Source organism: Amblyraja radiata, chromosome 32 (assembly GCF_010909765.2).
Source record: "Amblyraja radiata isolate CabotCenter1 chromosome 32, sAmbRad1.1.pri, whole genome shotgun sequence".
NCBI lineage: Eukaryota > Metazoa > Chordata > Chondrichthyes > Rajiformes > Rajidae > Amblyraja > Amblyraja radiata.
Genome location: NC_045987.1, coordinates 9,256,143 through 9,281,315, shown reverse-complemented (window position 1 = coordinate 9,281,315; position 25,173 = coordinate 9,256,143). Strand labels below are relative to the sequence as shown.

General features: G+C 42.2%; 1 protein-coding gene across 1 annotated transcript; it reads left to right on the top strand.

Moving 5' to 3' along the window:
* Positions 1 to 572: 572 nt before the first annotated feature.
* fam78a (family with sequence similarity 78 member A) lies at positions 573 to 24,712 on the top strand. The gene is made up of 2 exons (XM_033048700.1): positions 573 to 1,940; positions 22,525 to 24,712. Exons 1-2 carry the CDS (start codon positions 1,543 to 1,545, stop codon positions 23,075 to 23,077), a joined length of 951 nt encoding a protein of 316 aa, XP_032904591.1. The 5' UTR covers positions 573 to 1,542; the 3' UTR covers positions 23,078 to 24,712.
* Positions 24,713 to 25,173: the final 461 nt, after the last annotated feature.

The window sequence follows — 25,173 nt, the reverse complement described above, 5'->3', positions numbered from 1 at the left end:
GATGCAGATACTCTTGGAGAGTGTTCAATGCTATTTTTGGTGGGGAGGCGTAAAGGGAGAATGAAGGCTACATTCACTGAAAGTCCTCAGAAAAGTGCGTTGATATTCATAAAGGTTGTTTCATATATTTGAATCGTGCAATTAGAATGGGGAATTGTATTAAAAACCTTGAAAATCACTGACTGGAAGATAAAGAAATATCGAGGACGCGGGGATCTGCAGATGCTAGATTCTTGAGTAAATCACAAAATGCTGGAGAAACTCAGCGGGTGCAGCAGCATCTATGGAGCGAAGGAGATAGGCAACGTTTCGGGTCGAAACCCGTCTTCAAATTGAAGAAGTGCTGGAGGAACTCAGCGGGGCAGCCAGCATCAGTGGAGGGAATGGACAGGCGATGTTTCGGGGAAACATCTGAAGAAGGGTCCCGACCCCAACCATCACCTGTCCTGCGGAGATGCTGCCTGACCCGCTGAGTTCCTCCAGCACTTTGTGTTTCAGATGGAACAAACAGGGGGAGGGAGAACTACATCTCCCACAATGCCCGAAGATCTAAACCCCGGAAATCGCGCCGAATGAAGATAAAAGGATCGGTCCAGTGATTCGGTGAGATACGGGGAGATTCAGTTTCAAATCACCTCTACTGGCTCAGGAGGTCAAACATCCCATCCGACGGAGAGGAGCAGGTCCGGGGCTGGCAGTGGAGGTGGAGGAACAGTCACTTGTAATGTGTGTAGTTTCACTGACACTGACAGGGGGGCTGGAGACTGACGCTGTGTGTGTGTGTGTGTGTGTGTGTGTGTGTGTGTGTGTGTGCGGGGGGAGCTCAGCGACTTTACTCAATGTATCTCAGGCGGTGACCCAGCGGCGGCGCGGTATTGTAATGGACAAATAATGTGAAGTATTGTGAGCGGTGTCGACAGTGTGGAGCTGGCTGGCTGATGACTACAGTCAGCAGCCGCAGAGGGGTGGGTGCAGGCTGAGAGAGAGCGAGAGTGAGAGAGCGAGAGATAGGAAGGAAGCCGGCAACATCCTCTCCACTGTGGCCGGCAGAGCGCACACACACACACTCACACACTGGAGTTTCGGTGAGATAGTACTTGGAGCTAATAGGACTCGCAGGACAGGACGAGAAAGAGAGTGGGTGAGTGAGTGTGAGAGAGAGAGAGAGAGAGAGAGAGAGCTGCCTCACTCCCCGGCACCCTCTCACTTCCTCGCTGGGACATGGAGCCGGAGACGAGGTGGCTACGAGCCGGCAGCCGCGCATTAACAACCGGGCTTTGGATCCATCTCACCTGAACCACGACTAGTTTGCTCCTCGTTTTTTGGGGGATTCAACGGGAGAAGGGGACGAGAACCCATCATCTCTCCCACCAAAATCCTCCTTAAAAAAAAGAAAAAGAAATAACTAACCCCCGCAAAAGAAAAAAAAGTTTAAAACTTTTATTTTTTAAAATTGGTATTAATAACTCAATGTGTTTTAAAACACAAAAGCTGAAGGCGTGCCGGGAGCAGGTTTCTCCTCGGGCTGCGGTGGAAGGTTGAATGAATGTCTGCTGTGGGAGAACGCTCGGCCAGTTGCTCGCTGACCGAGTTCTGCCCTCGGTCCTGATTTCAATGGTTCGCCTGGTGACTTGGAGGCTCCCGTCTCTCGTTCTCCTCGTCTTCCTACAAAGTGCCATGGGTTGCATCAACAGCCTCGCCTGCAAGCCCAGGGTGTGTCGGGACTCCATCTCCCTGCAGGAGATCTCGGCCAGCATCGACAGCAACCCCACCAGCATCGACGAGTCGTCGGACATCGTCCTGCGCTACCGCACCCCCTACTTCCGAGCCTCGGCGCGGGTCTGTGTGCCACCCATTCTCAAAGAGGACACATGGGTGGTCGGCTGGATCCAAGCATGCAACTACATGGAGTTTTACAACATGTACGAGGATCTGGGCATGTAAGTATATATGTGTGTGTGTGTGTACACAAAAATGCTGGAGAAACTCAGCGGGTGCAGCAGCATCTATGGAGCGAAGGAGATAGGCAACGTTTCGGGCCGGTGTGTGTGTGTATATGTGTATGTGTGTGGCTGTATGTGTGTGTCTCTGTCTGTGTGTGTGTGTGTCTCTGTCTGTGTGTGTGTGTGTGTGTGTGTGTGTGTATATGTCTCTGTCTGTGTGTGTCTCTGTCTGTGTGTGTGTGTGTGTGTGTCTGTGTCTGTGTGTGTGTGTGTCTGTATATATATATATGTGTGTGTGTGTGTCTGTATGTGTGTGTGTCTGTATATGTGTGTGTGTATATATATATATATATATATATATATATATATATATATATATATATTTATATGTATGTATGTGTGTGTGTATATATATATATATATATGTGTGTGTGTGTGAGAGTGTGCAGGGCGAACAGGGGGACTTCACTGACAGCCGGAGTCCCTGGTCTGACATTGCGCGCCATCATGTGCTTGTGATGTGTGGTCGAGTCAGTCCAAGGATAAGTGTGTGTGTCTGTCAGAGGCTGTTAGCTAGGGCACGGAGATGGAGGGTGGGCAGGCGGATTAGTTTATCTAGGCATCATGCTCAGCACAGACATTGCGGGCCGAATGGCCGTTTCTCTATTCCGTGTAAGTGTGTGAGACGGTGTGGGCAGATAGTGCGTGTCTGTAATGACAGGGAGCTCAATGTCAAGGACTCAGATCAGAGGGTGCTTCACAATGCCGTAAAGTGAGCACCGGAGGGGACACGAAGCCCCCACGTCCCGCACCCCATCTCTCTCCCCCCCCCCCCCCCCCCCTCTTCTCTCGCCATCTCCCCCCCCCCCCCTCTCTCTCCCCCACCCCCTCTCTTTCTCTCTCCATCTTCCCCATCCCCCTCTCTCTCCCCCCCCCCCCTCACCCCTCTACCCCCCCCCCCCCCTCTCTCCCTCTTTCCCCCACCCGGGACCTAGCACCAGCCCCGGTTGCGTGAACGACTGATCGGCTGTCGAGCCACCGAGCGCGGCCCCGTTCCTCTTTCTGTTTCCCCGCTGGCCCACTGCTCCCGTGGTTGTGTGAGAGAGTAATGAATTGGTAGCCAGAACGTGTCCGACAATTCTCAGACAATGCGGCGTTCCCGTTACTCTGAATGATGCATCGCTCTGTACAGATATAATTCATGAGACAGGCCTGGCAAAAGGTGCCATCACACAGCGAGCGTGTAGACGGTACACCGACTCGCGAAGTTGCACCTTCCAGTACCGATTGTCAGAAATGATCTTTAACTATGGTTTAACTGCGTTATAAAGAGCCGTCTGTAACCAGCATAACCGGGCTGGTGCACAGTATACAGTTCCAACACGCATCTCAAACAGCTACCCTTTCTGAAGACAATTACTATGTTATTCGTGTGATAACTGCAGGCACGATGTAGTCCTTGAATGTCGAAGATAGAGCGGAACAGAATAGAAATAGGCCCTTCGGCCCACAATGTCCGCGCGGACCATGATACCAAGTTAAACAGATTCTTGCATGCACACTATCCACGTCCCTCCATATCCATGTGCCATCTAAATGCCACCATCCTATCCACCTCCTCCTCCACCACCACCTCTGACAGTGCATCCCAGGCACCCACCACCCTCTGTGTAAAACTAAAACTTCCACTGTACATCTTTAAACTTTTCCCCCTCTCATCATTTAGTCTTTGACATTCCCACCTGTGGAAAAGGTTCTGACAATCTCGCATGATTTTAAATACACACTACATCAGATGCTTGTGACAGAGCAGCACCTTGAATGTAATGAGGAGGCCGATGGCCTTCACAGAAATTGATCAGATAACATTTGAGCTGAGCCAAACAAAGTTGCAAGGTTAGATGGTCAAAGGCTTACGAGGGACCAAGGGAAGGGGTCAGGGATGATCGTGGCAATGGTCTAATCCCAGAGATGCTAAAAAAAACGAGGATTTGAGATGTGCGGATGTCTGAGCAGCGAGGTCCAAATGAGACAGAAGGGGAGGGAAAGGGAGGAAGTGTTGATGGGATTTGAAAATCAGGAGTAAGCCATTCGGCCCTTCGAGCCTGCACCGCCATTCAGTATATGACCATGGCTGATCATCCCAAATCAGTACCCCTGTTCCTGCTTTCTCCCCATATCCCTTGATTTTGTTAGCCCGAAGAGCTATATCTAACTCTCTCTTAAATATCCAATGAATTGGCCTCCACTGCCTTCTGTGGCAGAGAAATCCACAGATTCACAACTGTCTGAGTTAAAAAGTTTTTCCTCATCTCAGTCCTAAATGGCCTACCCCTTATTCTTAAACTGTGACCCCTGGTTCTGGACTCTCCCAACATCAGGACAAATTTTCCTCTATCTAGCCTGTCCAATCTATTAAGAATTTTATGTTTCCATAAAATTCCCTCTCATCCTTCTAAATTCCAGTGAATATAAGCCCAGTCAATACATTATTTCATCATATGTCAGTCCAGCCATCCCAGGAATTAACCTGGCAAACCTACACTGCACCCCCTCAATAGCAAGAATGTATTTCCTCAAATTAGGAGACCAGAACTGCACAGAATACTCCAGGTGTGGTGTCACCAGGGCCCTGTACAATGCAGCAGGACCTCCTTGCTCCTATACTCAATTCCAATTAAGAGGCCAATTAAGCTACAAACCCACACGCCTTTGGGATGTGGAGGAAACCGGAGCACCAGGAGGAAAGCCCATGCGGTCACAGGGAGAACGTTTAACTCCACACAGACAGGACTCAAGGTTAAGATCAAACCTGCGTCTCTGACACTGTGAGGCACCAGCTCTGTCAGCAGCACACTGTGTCGGCCTTCGTGGAAGGGACTGAAGATAATGGCTTTAATCTTCCCATTATTTAGTGACACAAGTCTGGCTCATCACAAGTCAAACAAACTATCAAACAGATTATAGATGGGGGGGGGGAGGGGGTGAGGGATTTAAGTGATGTTGGTGAATAGAGCCAAGTGTTGTTACTATAAATGTGGAGAGTGATGCCGTGTTATCTAATGATGCTGACAAGGGAAGCACGGAGATGAGAAATAGGAGCTCCTGCTGATGGAAAGACAAGATGCAGGAGGATGAGGTTCCCCACAGTAAGCCTACAGTAGAAGGTCAGCATTGCAGACAGCTCGCGAGTATGGTGGCAAGAGACAGATTGCCGTGTGCTGGAAAGAACTGCAGATGCTGGTTTAAATCGAAGATAGACTCAAAATGCTGGAGTAACTCAGCAGGACAGGCAGCATCGCTGGAGAGAAGGAATGGGTGACATTTCGGGTTGAGACCTTTCTTCAGACTAGTCTGGGGAAAGGGATACATGAGAGATACATGATACATTAAGGCATCATCATATCATTGTATCATATATCCCTCCTTTCCCTTTCCCCTGACTGTCTGAAGAAGGGTCTCGTCCCGAAACGTCACCCATTCCTTCTCTCCAGAGATGCTGCCTGTCCTGCTGAATTACTCCAGCATTTTGTGTCTACCAGATTACCTTAATTTGACAGCTACAATTATAGTTAATTGGAAGCATTCATAAAAGGAATTCCTGAGAAGATAGTGGGGAGGGGCGACTGCATATTCAAAGAACTGAAGTGGCAGCAGTCTCTCAGGGAAGTGGCATCAAAGGTTGGCTCTTTAGGAGGGAAAACAACAACACATTTGATGGTTAAAAAGTTTAAGAAGGAACTGCAGATGCTGGAAAATCGAAGGTAGACAAAAATGCTGGGGAAACTCAGCGGGTGAGGCAGCATCTATGGAGCGAAGGAAATAGGCAACGTTTCGTGCACGAAACGTTGCCTATTTCCTTCGCTCCATAGATGCTGCCTCACCCGCTGAGTTTCCCCAGCATTTTTTGTCTACCAACAAATTGGATGGGGTTGGTGGGAGGTAATAGTTCCCAATAGATGAACCAAGAGTGCAGGATCATAAACATAAGTATAGTTCAATCCTTGAATAACCAATAAATAGGCACAATATAGTAACGTACAGTAGAATTCCTTTTTTAAACAATGTGACACATACATGCACACCTAAATAAGTCATGTCATGTATCTAGGCAAAGGATCTATAGTCCAAATGCCGTGTAATATACTCAGAGATAACATCGTTCACTGTATAATATTCTGGCATATGTAGTCATGGGGGTTGGACAGGCTAGATGCAGGAAGATTGTTCCCGATGTTGGGGAAGTCCCGGACAAGGGGTCACAGTTTAAGGATAAAGGGGAAATCCTTTAGGACCGAGATGAGAAAAACATTTTTCACACAGAGAGTGGTGAGTCTCTGGAACTCTCTGCCACAGAAGGTAGTTGAGGACACAGTTCATTGGCTATATTTAAGAGGGAGTTAGATGTGGCCCTTGTGGCTAAAGGGATCAGGGGGTATGGAGAGAAGGCAGGTACAAGATACTGAGTTGGATGATCAGCCATGATCATATTGAATGGCGGTGCAGGCTCGAAAGGGCCGAATGGCCTACTCCTGCACCTATTTTCTATGTCTATGTTTCTATGGCATTGTATAGTTCTTGCATAATTAGTGTGACTGATGTCTATTCTACTAATCTCAACCCCATGGTGTACACGGGTTTGACTGTAGAATGTAACAGGATATGTGCACTGGAGAAGAAGCCTAACTCGGCGAAATCATTCTCGAGCAGCAGAAGTGAGGTTTCAGTCACATCCGCCTGATCAGATAGCTGTGACACAGCTCTTCCTGGCTGACACTGAGTGATACTGTGGTGGTACAATCTGTACAGAGTCAGTGAGATTATTGCACACTAAAAATATCATCCAATGTCAGCCCCTTTGGACCCATATCTTTCCTACAGGGCTGATCTGATCCAACTCAGGATCTCAACAATCACACACACACCAACACTGCCTCACAGAAGTATTGCCTAATCAACACGACATGGGTGTTGGGAGATGGAACGGGTATGTTGGTAGATTTGGTACTTTCAGCGGCAGACTCCAATTTAATCAAAAGTCAAGAAGCCCCAGAATGAACCTGCACCATCTACCCACGGCTCTGTGCCTGGGGATCTAAAGACAGGGGGCCTCTCCACTGAACCACAGCTGATTAACCACAGCACATTCAATTTAAATCATCCCCGAGTAACAAGATCATAGTTCACCTGGGTGTCTACGGGCTTATGCAAAGGGGGGTTTCAAGATGGAGAGTAAAATGTCCCATGGTCAGGGAATGAGGTCTGGTGTGGGTTGAATCCAATTCTGGGAAAACAATCACCAGACTGGTGTAGTTCAAGATGGTGGCTTGCCACGACCTTCCTGAAGGCAATTAGCGATGAGCAATGAATTGTCAACGATATACACGTGACAAATTCTAGCGGCTTCCAAGAGAGAGGAACGTGTATGAATCTGGCCGTCTTCTGTAAACAGCAAAACAAAAATAGAAATTGCTCACCTAACCCTTCAAGTTTGTTATATCATTTAATTTGAAATTTAAAAAAATTGTTAATATTTTAACAATTAATATTTTAACATTTAATATTTCAAAACGATTTTTGTGAGATTATGGTGGTGGAAAGTGAAGAAAGTACAAAGTAAATTAGTCAATTTAAGTACAAGAATGATGGAATTACTATTGGTTTATTACTGTCGCTGTACCAAGATACTGCGGGGGAAAAAAGTCTTGCATGCTCTCAAGGCTAATTATACCATGCATACATCAGTACAATCAAACCATTCACAAGTACAACAGGTAATGCAAAAGGGGAAAGGAAATAGTGTTTAGAAAACAGTTTAGAATACAATGTTACACCTGCAGAGAAAGTGCTGATTAAAAAATGTTCACGAACCGCCACACAATAGATTAGGGAAACAGAAGTGCATCATTAGATTATGTGAGATCCATTCAATAGTATGTTAACAATGGAGAAAAAGATGTTCCTGAATCTGGTGATGTGCCCTCAAGCTTTTGTACCTTCTGCCTGATGGGAGGAGGTGGAAAGGGAATGATTATAAATGGTGTTTATGAAAAGAATGGTGGTCATTGATGATGGTGGGTGTTATGGCTTCTGAAGGCAAGGCTCAGGATAAGGGAATCTCATTTCATACAGGTGAAGAAGACATTTTTCTCGAAGTTGAATTGTCAGTCTTTAGGATTCCTTGCCACAGAAAGCAGCGAGGACAGACTCCTTGTATAATCACAACTCTGAGGTTTCTAATCATTAAGAGCATTGATGGTAAGGGAGAAAGGACAGTAGATTAAGAAAGTTGGATCAGGTACGATGCCACTGAATGGCAGAGCTGGCTCCAGGAACTGAATGGTTTTAGATTTTGAGATACAGCATAGAAACAGGCCTTTTTGTCCACCGAGTCCATGCCAACCATCGCATTAGCTCCATGTCATCCATCCACTTTCTCATTCACCCCCTACACTTTAGTATCTTGGGCCAATTAACCTACGAATCTGCAAGTATTTGGGATATAGGAAGAAATCAGAGCACCCAGAGAAAACCTCACCGTCACAGAGAGAACATGCAAACTCAACACAGACAGTACCCAGAGTCAGCAACCCGTCCTCTAGCGCTGTGAGACTGCAGCTCTACCAGCTGCGCCACCCATAATCCTGTCCCTATTTCTAATGTTGCTGCATTTCAATGTTTGATGATTATACATGAACTTACATCAAATTTATAGCATGGAATCGGGTCAATTGGTTTTGCTGTCCATGTTGGGTTTTCGTTCAAGTCTTTATCCTATTCCAATCGGAAAATTCCCATTTAATCTGCTTTCATTGTGTTAATCTTGCTACTGCTTAAATATATGGCATTCGAGTCAGCCACTCAATGTGGTGGTAAATTCCACATTCAAAACAATCTCTAGAAATGAAGCTTTTCATGAATTTCCCATCAGATCTATAAACTTGCCAACTGCAAGTTACTAGCAAATCTCAATTTCATAAGGAGCTCTGTGACCTGCAAGGTAACCATAGCATGACTGCGAGCTCCTGCCTCATTGTTAGCCGTGAAAGATGAATATATTTTAAATCAAGCACATGTCCATCTTAATTGCAAATTGGCAGGAAAATACCAAATTCCTTTCCATTCAAGGTTTCTGTTTACACCTGAATACTGAATATAAACCAAAGGCCTCTTAATTTTCTCAGAAGTAACATTACATTTCTGGCCTGTACTTTGCAAAATGATTTCCCAAGTGAGTAAGACTATTGAAATGTAAAGGGCCTTGTCCCACTTGGCGATGTTTTCAGCGACTGCCAGCATCATTGACTGACGTATCAGATCACCGAAAAATTCGCGGCGTGACGCTGCACGATGCGGTGGTGATGCGGCATGATGACGTATGACGCGCGGTGTTTTTTCAAGTGTCGCAACATTTTTTGTTGTTGCCGTTGGGTTTTGAAATGTTCAAAATCTTTTGGTGACACCGATATGATGCCGGCAATCGCCGAAAAAAAACACCAAGTGGAACAGGCCCTTAAATGGCTCTAAAGTACCAAAGCAAGAGGCAGATAAAACAGCCCCCAGAACTTGTGTGGACCCAACAAAAATGTAACAGAAACCGCACAGGTCCAGAAAGGATTTCATAATGTAAAGATAATTTGAGGCCTATGACTCCTTATAATCTCATGAACTGCCCAAAGAGTAGCTCATTATCACTAGCCCATCCTTAATGATGAGAAAGGATTGATTCCTGGCTCCTGATGAATTGTGTTGTAGCTGGAGGATGATCAGCACTCATAAACCATAGTAAGCAGCCATTCTTGGGGGCATTCTCCTATTTGTTTCGATTCTGGTTGAAGTAAACCTCAGCTCTGTAACACTTATGCTTAATACCATTTGATACTCAAATAGATATGGGAAGCTGATAGAGATCAACAATCCGATCAGGAATAGACAATAGGTGCAGGAGTAGGCCATTCGGCCCTTCGAGCCAGCACCAACATTCACTGTGATCATGGCTGATCATCCACAATCAGTACCCCGTTCCTGCCTTCTCCCCATAATCCCTTGACCGCTATCCTTAAGAGCTCTATCTAACTCTCTCTTGAAAGCATCCAGAGAATTGGCCTCCACTGCCTTCTGATGCAGAAAATTCCACAGATTCACAACTCTCTGAGTGAAAAAGTTTTTCCTCATCTCCGTTCTAAATGGCCTACCCCTTATTCTTAAACGGTGGCCCCTGGTTCTGGACTCCCCCAACATTGGGAACAGGTTTCCTGCCTCTAGCGTGTCTAATCCCTTAATAATCTTATGTCTCAATAAGATCCCCTCTCATCCTTCTAAATTTCAGTGTATACAAGCCCAGTCGCTCCATTCTATCAACATACAACAGTCCCACCATCCTGGGAATTAACCTCGTGAAGGTACGCTGCACTTTCCTGTCTGCCAACCAATTTTCTACCCAAGTCAGTACCCTATCCCCAATACCATGTGCTCTAACATAACCATCACAATTTATCTGCTTACCAATACTGCTGCAAACAGTCTGCAAGTTAGCAACCAATGGCATCACCAATCTAGTTGACAGTTTTCATTTTAATATCACATAACAAATGAAACAAAGTTGCTCAAATGAAGGTGGAAAAGAGTGGACAATGAGAAAAGCATTCATCTGTACCAGCATTATTCCGGCTGAAGGAACGAAACACTAACGTTCCTGCGATGCCTTTCATGAAACTGGAACGAACTCTAATGAACTGTTCAGACAACAAAAATACTAATTTGTCCAGGTCCAACAAACAGCAACAAGATGATGGAGACACAAGGAAGAAGGGTCCTGACCATAAACATCGCCTGTCTACTCGCTCCACAGATGCTGCATGACCCAGCAGTTTGTGTTTTGAACAAAATGATGGCCTGTTTGCAGTAATACTGGCCATAATACATTTTGTTAAACATATCACTTCAAGCCATGAATGTGGGCACTCTAAATTATCCGGTGTAATCGAGGATTGGGTGTAACCCTCTCCCTATCCCATAATTTGACGAATTTGGGAATAGAATATATTCAGTTGAGAGGAGAATTTATTTTTTGCTGAGTGAGCTGCTCTGATCTGGAATGCGTTGCCTGAGAAGTGGGTGGAAGTATAGTGAACAACTTTCAATTGGGATAAATACCTGAAAACTGGAGTAATAAGTGCAGGGCTATGTAAAGCGATGAGAGATGTAGAAGCAGGTACACAAAATTGCTGGGGAAACTCAGCGGGTGCAGCAGCATCTATGGAGCGAAGGAAATAGGCGACGTTTCGGGCCGAAACCCTTCTTCAGACCCCCCAGAGATGTAGAAGCTGCACTTTAATGAATGAATAGCTGGCCGTGCCAGTGTAATAATCTAGGCTAAATAACCTCTAAATGTTGCATAAACCCACGCAAGGATTTACACGAGGTCTGAATGCTGGGAAACATGGAATGCTGCTCATTTCCTACTTGATTGCAATGACTGCAATAGATCCCATGCAATTTAGGCAGTTTCGATGGGAATGTGCTGTCAATGGACTTGAAAACAAACAAAAAGGAACATGCCATATAAATGGGAAGCTTTATCATGTGCAATGCCTTGCATTTATTTATTCAACACTGTTTAAAGTAGAGCCCATAATCCATGCTGAGGGAATGCTGCACGGTCAGAGGTGTCGCATGTGGAAGAGACTTAAAACGTAGGAAACTACAAAGTACAAGTCAGTGTACTTTTGTTTGAAGTATTGAATTTCAGGAATGCTGGAAACAAAACAGCCCAATCAAACAATGTAGATTTTAGCAAACAGCAGTGTGATAAAGGACCAGATAAAGCTATATTGGCGGATAAATGGTGGCCAGGCTTCTGGGGAAGATGCACCTGATCATTTTGAAAATTGTGGAAATTGTGCCTTAGGGCAAATGGGGCAATGGTTAATATCCCATCATAAAAAAACAACATATCCAAGAAGAAACATCAGCCCCAGTAATGTTCTCAAGTCTCAAGAGGTGAAAATATATGACTTTCTGACTCAGAGGTGAGAATCCTGCCTGCTGTGCAATGTAGATTAGCTCCTCAATCTCTGGTGTAAAATAGCCACAAATCTTAGAAGGCTTCAAAAACAAGTGCTGAGCTAGCCAGTTCAAAAGGTCTTATACTATATTCCATTTCGCTGTTGCTGCAGATTAACTGGAATCAGTTTTTTGTTTTTGTTTTTGTTTTTTTGTTTTTTTTAAATTTATTAGAAGTACGGTAAGTTACAATAATACACAACACATATGTCTTAATACATTTTTTGTACCGCTTCATTTTTTGAGCTTTAAGAAAAAGATAGAAGTAAAGGAAGTAAGGAAAGTGCGCAAGAGTCGTGAAGGTGCAAGAGAGTGTTGAGAAAAGAAAGCCCCTTAGAAAAGAAGTTAGAGAAGGAAGTAAAGAAAGAAAGTAGACCCTAGAAAAGAAGGAAAAAGAAAGGAGAAACAATCGCTCTATTATAACATTAAACTCCGCAGAAAGGGGACTACCAACCAAGTCTGTTTTGGTTGTTTTACCCCCCGTTGCCAGATCCTGGTACCATTTATTTATTTATTTATTTTTAAAATTACTATTGCACCTCATGCTTGTAATAGTTCCAAAAACGTAGACCACGTCTTTTGGAATTGGTCTGCTTTGCCTGCTAAGAGGAATCTCATCTCTTCCAGATGTAGTGTTTCAAACATATTTGATATCCACATTTTTATTGTTGGTGTGGGCGCATTTTTCCAGAATTTAAGTATGAGCTTTTTCCCCATTATTAGCCCGTAATTGAGTAAATTCTTCTGAAGCACGTTTAGTTCAGGGTTACCTTCCGATATTCCAAAAATGATCCATTCTGGTTTTGGTACCAGTTTTATTTTGATTAATTTTGTAAAGATATCAAATATTTCATACCAGAATTTTTGGATTTTTGTACAAAAAACAAAAGAATGCGCTATGGTAGCTTCTTGACACAGACATTTATCACAGATGGGTGAGACATTAGGGAAGAGTTTATTTATTTTAGTTTTTGAATAATATAGTCTATGTAATGTTTTGAATTGGATGAGAGTATGTCGTACGTTGATCGAACATTTATGCACCTGTAGTAAGTGATTATCCCAGTTCTCTTTTGAAATTTTTATAGCTAATTCTTGTTCCCAGTCTCTTCTAATTCCATCAGTTGTGGGTATTTCTATGTTTAAGATGATGTTATATAGGTACGATATTAGATTAGCTGATTCCGCCTTTGGCTTCATTGCTTCATCCAGTAAGTCGGTAGGCATATTATGATAGTCTTTTGTATATTTTTTCAGATAATCACGAATTTGAAGATATTTAAAATATTGATTATTTTTCAAATTATATTTCAGTTGTACTTGTTGAAATGATAATAATTTTCCCACTTCATACAGATCTTCGAGCGTTTTGATTCCCATTCTTTCCCATTGTATAAATGATTTGTCTATAATTGATGGTTTAAATAGGTATGTTGCAAAGCGTACCTGAAGCGTCTTTGAAAATCTGCCGTTGCGGGTGTGCGCTATTTTGGCGCCGTTTAGAGGGGGCGGGTTTAAAACGCGATTTTCTCTAGGCTGTTCAAATCGAAGATGTTCAGCCTAGTTAATTATTAACGAAAAATCGCTGGAAGACCCCGTCGCAAAAGCTATTATTAGGTTTAAAGGCCTCGTATAATAGTTATAGTAGTTTAAAAATCAATCTCTAAACCCGCGACTGCCAGCAACCGCAGGGTCTCATAAAGCAGACAACTGAAGGTAGGCTGTATATTTTTACATTAAAAAGGGCTTCTAAAGATCCCTTTATACAAAATTTAATATTGCGAGTAGCTCAATTTGGGCCCATTATATCGCGCAGTATTTTTCTGGGCATTTGGGGCACAAATCTACCGCAATGTGAACGTTCTAAACCAGCGCGTTCCACAGGGACCCACTGGAAAGCTGATTTAAATGGGCATTTATTTACAGCAATTGAACACTGAATTCCTTCCATTTGGTCTATAAATTAATGTAAATGAGATTTAAAAATCATGTTTTATTGTGAATTATTTGTGAATATTATTTGGACATTTAGGCTATTTAAAAATGTTAATAATTTATTAAGAAATGGATAGATGTTTAGATCTAGTATTGAAGTCTGAAATTAGCTACAATTAGGTAACTAACTAATTATATGCTTTAATTTCAGGTCATCCAAGTAAGATTATTTTATATTTGTTTTAGAATGCTTCAATCTATGATAACTGAAAATTTCATTCAGTTCTCTTAATTTTTAAGAAAGTTATGGGCTTTTGACTGTTCACGATCACAACTTTTTTGTTATGTCCATAGAAAATCAATAGGGAACAAGATGCTCATTTCCGAGTATGAAAATGGCCATAACATTTTTAATACTTGAGATATGAAAGTGAATTAGGTGTCAAATTAAACTTATTTTTATGCTTTATCTGATGGGATAAATTACAGACTTGATTTTTAAAATCTCAAAATTTTGTAACATTGCTAGTTTAAACGATGGATTATTAACTATTGGTATTAAAAGAGATAGGTTTCTTAATTTTAGATTCTGTTTTATTTGTTTCCATGTTCTAATTGTGCTATGTATAATTGGATTTTTATTATAATTTTTGTTATTCAAATGTATTGGTGAGAGGAGAGTCGCTCCTATATTACACGGAGAGCAGTCCTCTCTTTCCATTACAATCCAGTCCACCTGCTGGGCAGAATTGTCCAGCAGGTGAATCATATTTTTAATATTTACTGCCCAATTATAATACATAAAATTAGGGAGCGCTAGACCCCCCAACTCTTTTCGTTTATTAAGGTGTGCTCTTTGTATTCTATGGGATTTATAATCCCATATAAAATTTGTAATGTCTGAGTCCAATTTTTTGAAAAACTTTTTGGGAGATATATAGGTATTGATTGAAATAGGTATAGGATTTGTGGTAAAAAGATCATTTTTATAGCGTTTATTCTGCCTATTAGGGACATCGGAAGTGTTTTCCAGAATTTAATCAAATTATTTAGTTTCTTAAGTAAGGGATTAAGTTTAATTGGCTTTAAACATATCATGGTAGTTTCTAATTTCAATTCCCAAATATTTGAATTTTTCTGTGGCTATTTTAAAGGGGAATTTCCGGAGGTGTGTTGAGTCTTTTGGTTTTATCGACATCATTTCACTTTTGTTCCAATTTATTCTATATCCTGAGAAGGATCCAAAGTCCTCAATTAAATTTAATATGTTTGGTATACTAATTTGTGGTTTTGTGATGTACAATAGTACATCATCGGCGTATAAGGATATTTTGTTATTTGAATATTTTGTATTATAACCATAAATATCCGGGTGTGTTCTTATTTTTTCAGCAAGGGGTTCAATTACCAGAGCAAATAACAGCGGTGATAGTGAACATCCTTGTCTATTGCCCCTTGATAGTTCAAATTTCGAGGATAGTATATTATTAGTTAGTATTCTAGCCGTAGGTTTGTTATATAATAGTTTTATCCATGCGATGAAGATCTCTCCCAATTGGAATTTTTGCAATACTTTAATCATATAATCCCATTCTACTTGATCAAACGCTTTTCCTGCGTCCAGTAGAATGATAGATAACTCTTGGTCATGAGATTTATGTGAGTGCATTATGTTAAGCAAGCGTCTCAAATTATTGAATGAATAATTCAATCTGGAATCAGTTAACTAAAGTTGGTAGGTTAATTAGCCAATGTAAAATTGCCCCTAATGTGCATGGAATGTGTGAGAAGTGGGATAACATGGAACTATGTGAACGGGTGATCAACGTTCGGCGTGGATTTGGTGGGCCTGTTTCCATGCTGTATCTCTATATTAAACTAGAGGTAGAAGCAGCTCAGATTCCAAGATATAATATAACATTTACGCAGCTGATGGAAGAATGCTGAGCCTCTCAAAGTTCAATCTTCCTTTTAGAAGCCCTGTTGAAATTGGAGTGATGGTGAAGCACTGAAAATAGCCAGAGCAAACGTGAGCTGCTGCGTAGCACCTCAGGTTCAACGCCGAGTGCCCTTTGGATACTCTTGACAAAATACCCGATCAGTAATAATCATTCCGGCATCAAAACATTTACAATGACTGATTCAAGGCCAAGACAATATCTATTACACCAGCTCTTGTTTCTCTGTGCAAGATTCCTTTGAGGAATGTTGGTATATTCACAGGAACCCCTTAGAAATACTGACTAACATTCAGGCATCCCATTCTGACAGCCTCAAACAACACTCTCCCCCAACCCCAATAAGTATGTGTACAGGAAAATCTGTAAACACTGAGACCCTTTCAGGCACCACTGTGAATAATGACAGGGGCTCCAGGACTTTTCATGAATTTTTACACATTCTGAGAATGCCTGTAAACATTTGGGGAGATGCAGTAGATAGTCCCAGCTACACCCATGGTACACCAATCATGCCAGCTGATGTAACCAGGATATATCTGAACCAGATTATTGAGGAGCTGACCCTATGTTGCTCAGTGGATGGGATTCTCATCTCAGAGGCAGCTGACATAATCAAGGTATAACTAATGTCTCTGGCACATTGTTTAAGGATATTAGTATACAATATTCTCTGTTTTTGAAGTACTGTTTGTTGAATTTAATGTGACAGTTGAGTGCGACACAGCTTCAACCAGGCAGGCGGAACTTGGAGAAGGAAGTGTGTCACTTGCAGAAGATTTAATCTCTGATTTTCCACAGCATTAATATGTCTGATCTAACGTAATTATTAATTTCAACTAGCCACATTGGCTCTTTTCTGCTACATTTAATATTGTCTTGGTGCTGAGAAATTACAGTTTTGCCTCTGTAATTCAACTCATTGCTGGATGGACTGAAAATAACGGAAAGCGCTCGGTAGCTTCTTATGTATCTTGTCCGGAAAATCAGAGTACAGTGTTGGGCCTCTTCCTCACTATTCTGTTTCCTATCATCAGTTATCACTTTTCTCTAAACTTTTTCATTTTTCCTTATAACTAAATTTTAATTCCACTTCGAGCAGATGATATTATCCCTCAGAAGTTAGGATGGGGTGTATGGTTAGGTGGGGAGATGTCCTAAAATGAGTTAATTATTGTGGGAGGTTCTGCACTTTGATACATTTGACAACCAGGAACAGGTTATGTGTGGACTCTGTGAAGTTAATCAGGGAAGTGTGAGGCACACATATTATAGCACGTATTTATTAACATGCATTGCTCATCGAGAAGCAGTGATTCGAAGCAGAACATCCACTGGCTCTGATTCAATCAGATTCTGAATGTGTTACAGATATAATTATTATCACCTTTCATGTGTGAGGTAATGTCAATGGCATTTTGCTTAATAATATCAGCATACATAATCCTTCGTTATTGAAGTGCTGTTTGTTGAATTACTTGTCACATCCAAGGACTTTAAATCAACTTCTTTCATGGTCTTAAAATAAAACAGTCCAGTAGTCTCGAGTTCAGATGATTAAGAGGCTGATTTCATAGTTATTATTTTCTCCAAATTGGCACAAATTGAGAATATTTGCTTTGATATAATGTCTTGCCTTTGTTCAAATGTCACTGTATGTCACAACTAACATGTGTTAAAGATGTGGCCCAAGGACTAAAGTGATTATATAAATGTAGAGCAAATAAACAAGCCATTGAGCCCAACTCGTCCAAGGTCTACAGCTTACTTTATCTTATCCTGTCAATATATTCTTCCACGATTTCCGACACTTCCCTACCATTCCTTGACCTCACCATCTCCATCGCAGGGGACAGACTCCTGACCGACATACATTACAAACCCACTGACTCACATGGCTATCTGGACTACACGTCTTCCCACCCTGCCCCCTGTAAAGACTCCATCCCCTACTCCCAATTCCTCCGCCTACGCCGCATCTGTTCCCAGGATGAGACATTTCATACCAGGGCATCGGAAATGTCCTCGTTCTTCAGGGAACGGGGATTCCCCTCCGCCACCATAGATGAGGCTCACACCAGGGTCTCATCCATACCCCGTAACACTGCTCTCTCTCCCCATCCCCGCACACGCAACAAGGGCAGAGTCCCTCTGGTCCTCACCTTTCACCCCACCAGCCGGCAAATACAACACATAATCCTCCGCCATTTCCGCCACCTCCAACGTGACCCCACCACTCGCCACATCTTCCCATCTCCCCCCATGTCTGCCTTCCGCAAAGACCGCTCCCTCCGCAACTCCCTCGTCAATTTTTCCCTTCCCTCCCGCACCACCCCCTCCCCGGGCACTTTCCGTTGCAACCGCAAGAAATGCAACACCTGTCCCTTCACCTCCCCCCTCGACTCCATTCAAGGTCCCAAGCAGTCGTTCCAGGTGCGACAAAGGTTCACCTGTATCTCCTCCAACCTCATCTACTGCATCCGCTGCTCTAGATGTCAGCTGATTTACATCGGTGAGACCAAGCGTAGGTTGGGCGACCGTTTCGCCGAACACCTCCGCTCAGTCCGCAATAACCTACCTGACCTCCCGGTGGCTCAGCACTTCAACTCCCCCTCCCATTCCCAATCCGACCTCTCTGTCCTGGGTCTCCTCCATTGCCAGAGTGAGCAACAGCGGAAATTGGAGGAACAGCACCTCATATTCCGTCTGGGGTCCTTGCGTCCTTATGGCATCAACATTGAATTCTCCCAATTTGGCTAGCCCGTGCTGTCTCCTCCCCTTCCTTCACCCTCTAGCTGTCTCCTCCCACCCTCCCATCCGCCCGCCCTCGGGCTCCTCCTCCTCCTCCCTTTTTCCTTCTTTCTTTCCCCACCCCCCATCAGTCTGAAGAAGGGTTGCGGCCCGAAACGTCGCCTATTTCCTTCGCTCCATAGATGCTGCTGCACCCGCTGAGTTTCCCCAGCAATTTTGTGTACCTTCTAATATATTCTTCTACTCCATTTCCTCCCACCTAAATTATTAAGCTTCCCCTTAAAGCCCTCTATGTCACTGGCCTCTACCGCTTTGTGTTGTGCTGTGCTCCATTCTCATCACTGTCTGGATTAAAATAAAACTATTCTCCCAAATTCCCGTCAGAATTTATTTTACATTTGCAGGCTCTTCATTTAGAGAAGATTTGGGGAGCAGATCAATCAACTGAAATAGTGACATATCACAGCAACTTTCAAATCATATGTGCCAGGCTTAAGCTGCTACTGTTGGTTCCTTTACATGGTTCAGTACATTGACAACATGTATGGTCGATCCTGTTGATTAATTAAACCCACTCAACCCATTTCACTCAAAATGAGTGGAGCTATCAAATTAGCCAAATTCCTCTTGAAATAGAATCCTCATCCATACATGACTCAAGGTAAACATGGCTAATCCAAGGAAAATGCATCCAATTGATCATGTAGAGGTTTGGGCCAGACCTTGGTAGTGGGGAGAAGGGAGAATGAGTTAACGACTGTACTAATCTTACACAGTGTGCTTAATGGGGCAAAAAGATTTAACCTTCATCCTGTGTTCTTACAAACGTTTGCAGGAAGTTGGTTGGCTGATTATATTTGACTGTTATTCTGTCAGCTATCTTCATCATGTCCCTATTTATTTACAAGAATATTCTTATCATGTGAACATCTTACACATTTTAAATTTAAATTTAATTTGAAGAAAATTGTCATTTACATCCCCAAACTCTCCAAAATCAATGTAATTGAAACTCAGTCTGCATATCTGTTATTGAGCCCATTGTCATTTTAACCTACAGTTGTTGAAGTACAGTGTACCCAACAACATGCAAAGCTGCCCAAGTACACACACTTCACAAAAATGTCACTAATTGCTATCCATCAATCGCTCTGTCATTGAACTGCTAGAAGATATCAACAACCATACACATCACATGGCGCCTATTCACCAATAACTTGCTCACCAACGCCCAACTGAAGTTTCTTTGGAACCACATCTCCAGATCTCATCACAGCCATGGTTCCAAAAGAGTAGAATTCCAGAGGTGAAGTGAGATGCCAAGTTAGCATTGGACTGAGAAGCCCTGGTAAAATTGAAGTCGACAGTCATATTGGTGAAAAGGCTCCACTGGTCAGAGTCATATTTACACAAGGATAGATAGTTGCTGGACGCCCATCATTCCAACCCAGCTCAGCCTGCAGGAGATTCTCAGGGAAGCTTCCTAGGCCCAATCGTCTTTAGCTATTTCATGACCCGAAACGTCACCCATTCCTTCGCTCCATAGATGCTGCCTCACCCGCTGAGTTTCTCCAGCTTTTTGTCTACCTTCTTTCCACCATTAGATCAGTGAGAGAGGGTGGGGTGGGAGATGTTGCTGATAACTCCATTATCATCACCTCAACAAATGAAGCAGATCACACTTGGGTGTAGCAAAACCTAGAAATATTCAGAAACGGGCAGATAAGGAACTGGTAGCATTTGTGCCACCAAAGTACAAACAAGAGAGTCGAACAAGCTACTCTTGATGGTAAATGGCATAATCACCACTGTCCCCCAACCATTGTGGATTGCAACTTACCCAAAAAAAATCACTGGACCAGCACCACAACTACTCTGGCAAAAAAAGGTTAGATGCTGTATTTTAATGCAGTGAGCGACTCATCTGATGAAACCGCCAAACCCTTCACCTATATACGAATTGATGGAAAACTCAACAGTTCAATGGTACTTTATTGTCATGTGTACCTATGAACAATTAAATTCTTTTTTTGAATACAGTTCAGAGACAATCTTATTATACATTAGACACACTTATACATAGTATAGTATATTATGTATATAATATACTATGTATAAGAGTATAAGATAGTGGCTCCAGTTGGAATGAATGCAGCTGCAATCACATTGATGCATATCTCCGCAACATCCACGAGAGAGCAGCCTATTTTAATTGGTACCCCATCCATCATCCCATATTTTATTCCTTCCACCACCAGCAACATGGTTGCAGTTTGTTCTAACTCTAAAGGGCACTGCAGTTACCCCACAAGGCCCACACACATAAGCTCCACCATCAGGGAGATGAAGGGCTTCTGAAGGATGGCTAGTGTAAGTTCTCCTCCAAGTCATACACCCCCCCGACTTGGAGACACATTGCGGTTCAGGCTATAATCAATGTTCTGGGCTGATGCTTAATGCAGTTTACTTTTCTGGGCCGAACGATGAGTTAAAACCTGGTCTCTAAAAGTAACAGAGCAGCAAAGAGCTGCGGTGTCTCCTCACATCATGAAGTAAACACATTAAAGGTCTGTCTCTCTGTAGCTTTGCCAAGACCATGAGCTTTGGTGCTTTACTCTCAGTAACAGATGGTTTTATTTTAAAAATAAAAGTTTCAATGGAGAAAATATGCATCATCAGGAGCACCACAATACTGTACTTAAAGGATTCCATAATTATAATGGCATTTATTTAATTAAGGTTTTGTTTAAAGACGCATATTTAAAAATCATGAAGCCAAGTATTATGACGGAACAGAGAAAGAACTATGACAATTCAGAATGTCGCAGTGTACTTGAAATCAATGAAATACTTTAGAAAAGTGGTCAGTGTTTAAAAACATGACATACAACAGTTATGGGCAGAGAGTGGAGGTTATGTAACCAACCTTAAACTCTGACAGAACCTCAGAAAGTTTACTAACATTCTCAGTCAGAATAGTTTGTTTCTGGGAGGATGCTAAAGAAGGAGAGATGGGCGTTTGTTAGAGTAGAAAGTCCAGCCAATGAAAAACCTATCTGGGTACTTTAGATATCACAGCTGCCTTCCTTCATTCATTTATCTTACTTTATTTGTGTAATTCTCCTTCTGGAGGCTGTTAAGAATACATGAGACATAAGAATACAAAGGACATGAGAAAGAGCTTCCAGCAAGACAGCCTATATCACCGTACTGATACTTTTAAAGATATTACAAGCATTAACTTGATAGTAAATACATAGGATACATACTATGTGGAGACCATTTGTTCTTTGCTTCTGTTCTTTATATACTTTTGCAGCCCACAACCATAATATTATGCAACCTGTGAAACGGAATTCATTAAACACATCCGAGAAAAGCTTCCATTGTCTTCTTAGCAGTTTAACAACAGCACAGCCTGAGTTTCCTTGCAGGTAATCTGTTTATGTTTGGAGAGGTTTAGGTCTACAGAAGCATCTTCACACTGAAGAAGGGTCTCGACCTGAAACATTACCCATTCCTTCTCTCCAGAGATGCTGCCTGAGTTACTCCAGCATTTTGTGTCCACATTCGATTTAAACCAGCATCTGCAGTTCTTTCCTACTCATACTATGTTTAGAATATGTCCTGTTAGGCAGGGGTGGTCGTTTGATTTCATTGGAATGATGGATTGTTGATGCGTGTGTTCGTCATCTTGAACCGGAGGGGGGGGGGGGTTATATTCTGTTTTCGATTATTGTTCTTAATAATTATTTTACATCTATTTTATAATTTATTTTTAATCATAAAAGGAGATGAGAATAGATTTCTAATGATTAAGAAAACATTATAAATGTGACCTAACTTTAAGGCTATTTCTCTCAAAACCACAGGTCCAGTTGGGAACTGCCAGATCTCAGAGATGGAAAAATTAATGCAATAAGTGACTCAGATGGAGTGAATTATCCTTGGTACGGTAACACCACTGAAACGCACACAATAGTGGGCCCCACCAGAAGGGAGGTCCGCTTTACTGTCAGCATGAATGACAACTTCTACCCGAGTGTCACCTGGGCCATCCCTGTCAGCAAGTCCAACATACCACAACTATCCAGTATTAAGAGAGACCAAAACTTCACCACGTGGCTGGTGGCCTCCAATCAAGAGACTGGTGAGATTATAGTTTTGCAAACAATCAAATGGAGGATGAAGCTTCACATTGCAGTGGATCCGAGAAAAAACCTTGGGGAGCGTGCAGTGCTGATGGAGCCTATTAATCAGGAATGTCCTGTGATTCTCAACAAGAATGAGCTAATTGCACCCAATGTGCTAAAGAAACCCAATGCAAATGACGCTCAGGTGCTGATGTGGCGGCCGACATTTGGAGATCCGCAGGTAGTCATCCCTCCAAAGAACCGAATAGAACAATCACGAGCAATGTGTTGATGCTCCTAAGACACAACACTGGGTCTTCAAAACCAACATGTGCACTAATCATGCAAGCATTGCTCCACCTTGAACCACTATGGTGGGGAAAACATCACTGTGCTGAAATCGGATTCGTTTGCTAAGCTAAAGGCCATTACACTGTGGGATCATCTCATTTTAAAGACTTTAGCTTTGGCTTCTGGTCCTCTGCTGAAGCATCGCACAAGTCAAAGAAGTTTTATTGAATGTCAGTCAAAACTGGAATGCAATTGCACATGAACAATTTTTTGCAAAATGTTGTTTTTATACAAGAAAAAAAATCTATCTCTTAACCATGCTGCCTTAAGTTAGCAAAAGCATCTCATTGCAAATATTTGCCTTAAAAGAACTTCACCATGAATATAAACGGAATGTTGTTTCATTATGACTGCAATATGCAATTGTAAACAAGCCTGCTCATGATCTGTGAATAATAACCCTGAACACTTCATTTTGTGGAAAGATCCTAAAAATAAATTTTCAAGTGGAATCTAATCAACTAACTCCAAATATATTTATTGATAGTCAAGCATTTGAATGCAAACTAACCATTTCCAGAATAGGGCAATTTCAAGTAACGGTCAAGATGGAACAAAATGAAGTAGACCACAATATTCCAATGTCCAAGGTCATAAGAAACACCAATATCAACATCAAGTAGTTTACTGAGGTGTTTTATACTATATTTTCAAGATGCATGAAGAATACTTCAGAGATAATACAGATCCAATGCATACTGTTAGTGTGGTACCGTGAGGATTGAGATCTACAAGATGAATGGGGTTCTTCCTATCCAGTGTTAATGTTTCTGGACAAGACGTGGAAGACTACACCTTCCAACAGTAGGCAGAGTAAATATAACAACAGTTCCCACATGCTTACCACAGGGGTTATTACGGGTGTTCATGTAAATACAACACCCTCCTCCACAACTCCCATCTTCATAGAATTATAAAGAATTTCCATCACAGAAAATGCCATTTGGGCCTGATTGGTTTGTGCTGCTGTTGAAGCCTCCTCCTGTGGTACTTTATCCAACCCCATTAAAATACCCCTCTATTTCTTGCAGCCTCGTGTGCTTTTCTAGCTTATCCTAACATCAATCATTGCTGATCACTCACTCCGAGAGGTAGTGAGCTTCACATTCTCCCCATTCTGGAGAATAACGCATCTCTCCTGAATACCCCATTAGATTTCTTGGTGACAATTTTATGTTCATTGCTTGTAGTTTTGGACCAACCCACCAACCCACACCACAAGTGAAACAACATCCCCACAGTGATTGTTATTACAATTTGAGCCATGTCTTGGCTTACCCTCTTCTCAGGCTAGTCTGTGAAATGTATCAGGAGAGAATTTATAGTCCACATATGCCAGGGATGAGATGGTCGTTGTGAAAGGGTTGGATGCAATGGGTAAGACAATCGGGGTATTTGTTTTGAAATGGTGGTATCCTCCACGTCAGACTGAGGTGTTGATGATAATTAAGTGCATCCAGATTTTTGCGACTCTTGATCATGAAAGACAACAGTGTTACGGGCAATCAATGTAATTTATTGAATATTCCTTGGCTGTAAAGTTTTTAGAAATGATTTAAACTTGATGTTGTTGCCATTATTGTGAAACATTGCAACATTTGCACCATGACAACTGAATCGAGAATGGATTTGTTTTCTGCTCAAGCTGTGAATGCTCCATAAGAAAGATTTTTGGAGAATTTTTTTTTTTTTTTAAGTGAAATCGCAAGCGTATGTGCTCATACTAGTCATTTTCATTGTTCTTTACTTTGGAGCAACTACCCGACCATAACTGAGCCACTGTATCGGGTGTTTAAGTAGTCCCTCTAATATTATAAGCTGTCCAAAGGCTACTCATAGCAGTTATCAAACAAAATGACACTGCAACACAATGAAAAGCTTGGTCAATAGGATTGGTTTTTAAGGTTTATAAAAAAAAAAAGAAGCAAGATCATGAAGTTGAGAGAGGAAACACTTGAACTTGGTCTTAGAGGCTGAATAATGAAGCAATGAATTAGGGATGTTCATGAAATTGAGGAAGTACAGAAATTTGAGGGC

Coding starts and splice junctions, on each gene's coding strand:
- fam78a (XM_033048700.1), top strand. CDS start 1,543: ATGAATGTCTGCTGTGGGAGAACGCTCGGCCAGTTGCTCGCTGACCGA. Junction 1,941..22,524: donor ATGTACGAGGATCTGGGCAT/GTAAGTATATAT, acceptor TCAAAACCACAG/GTCCAGTTGGGAACTGCCAG.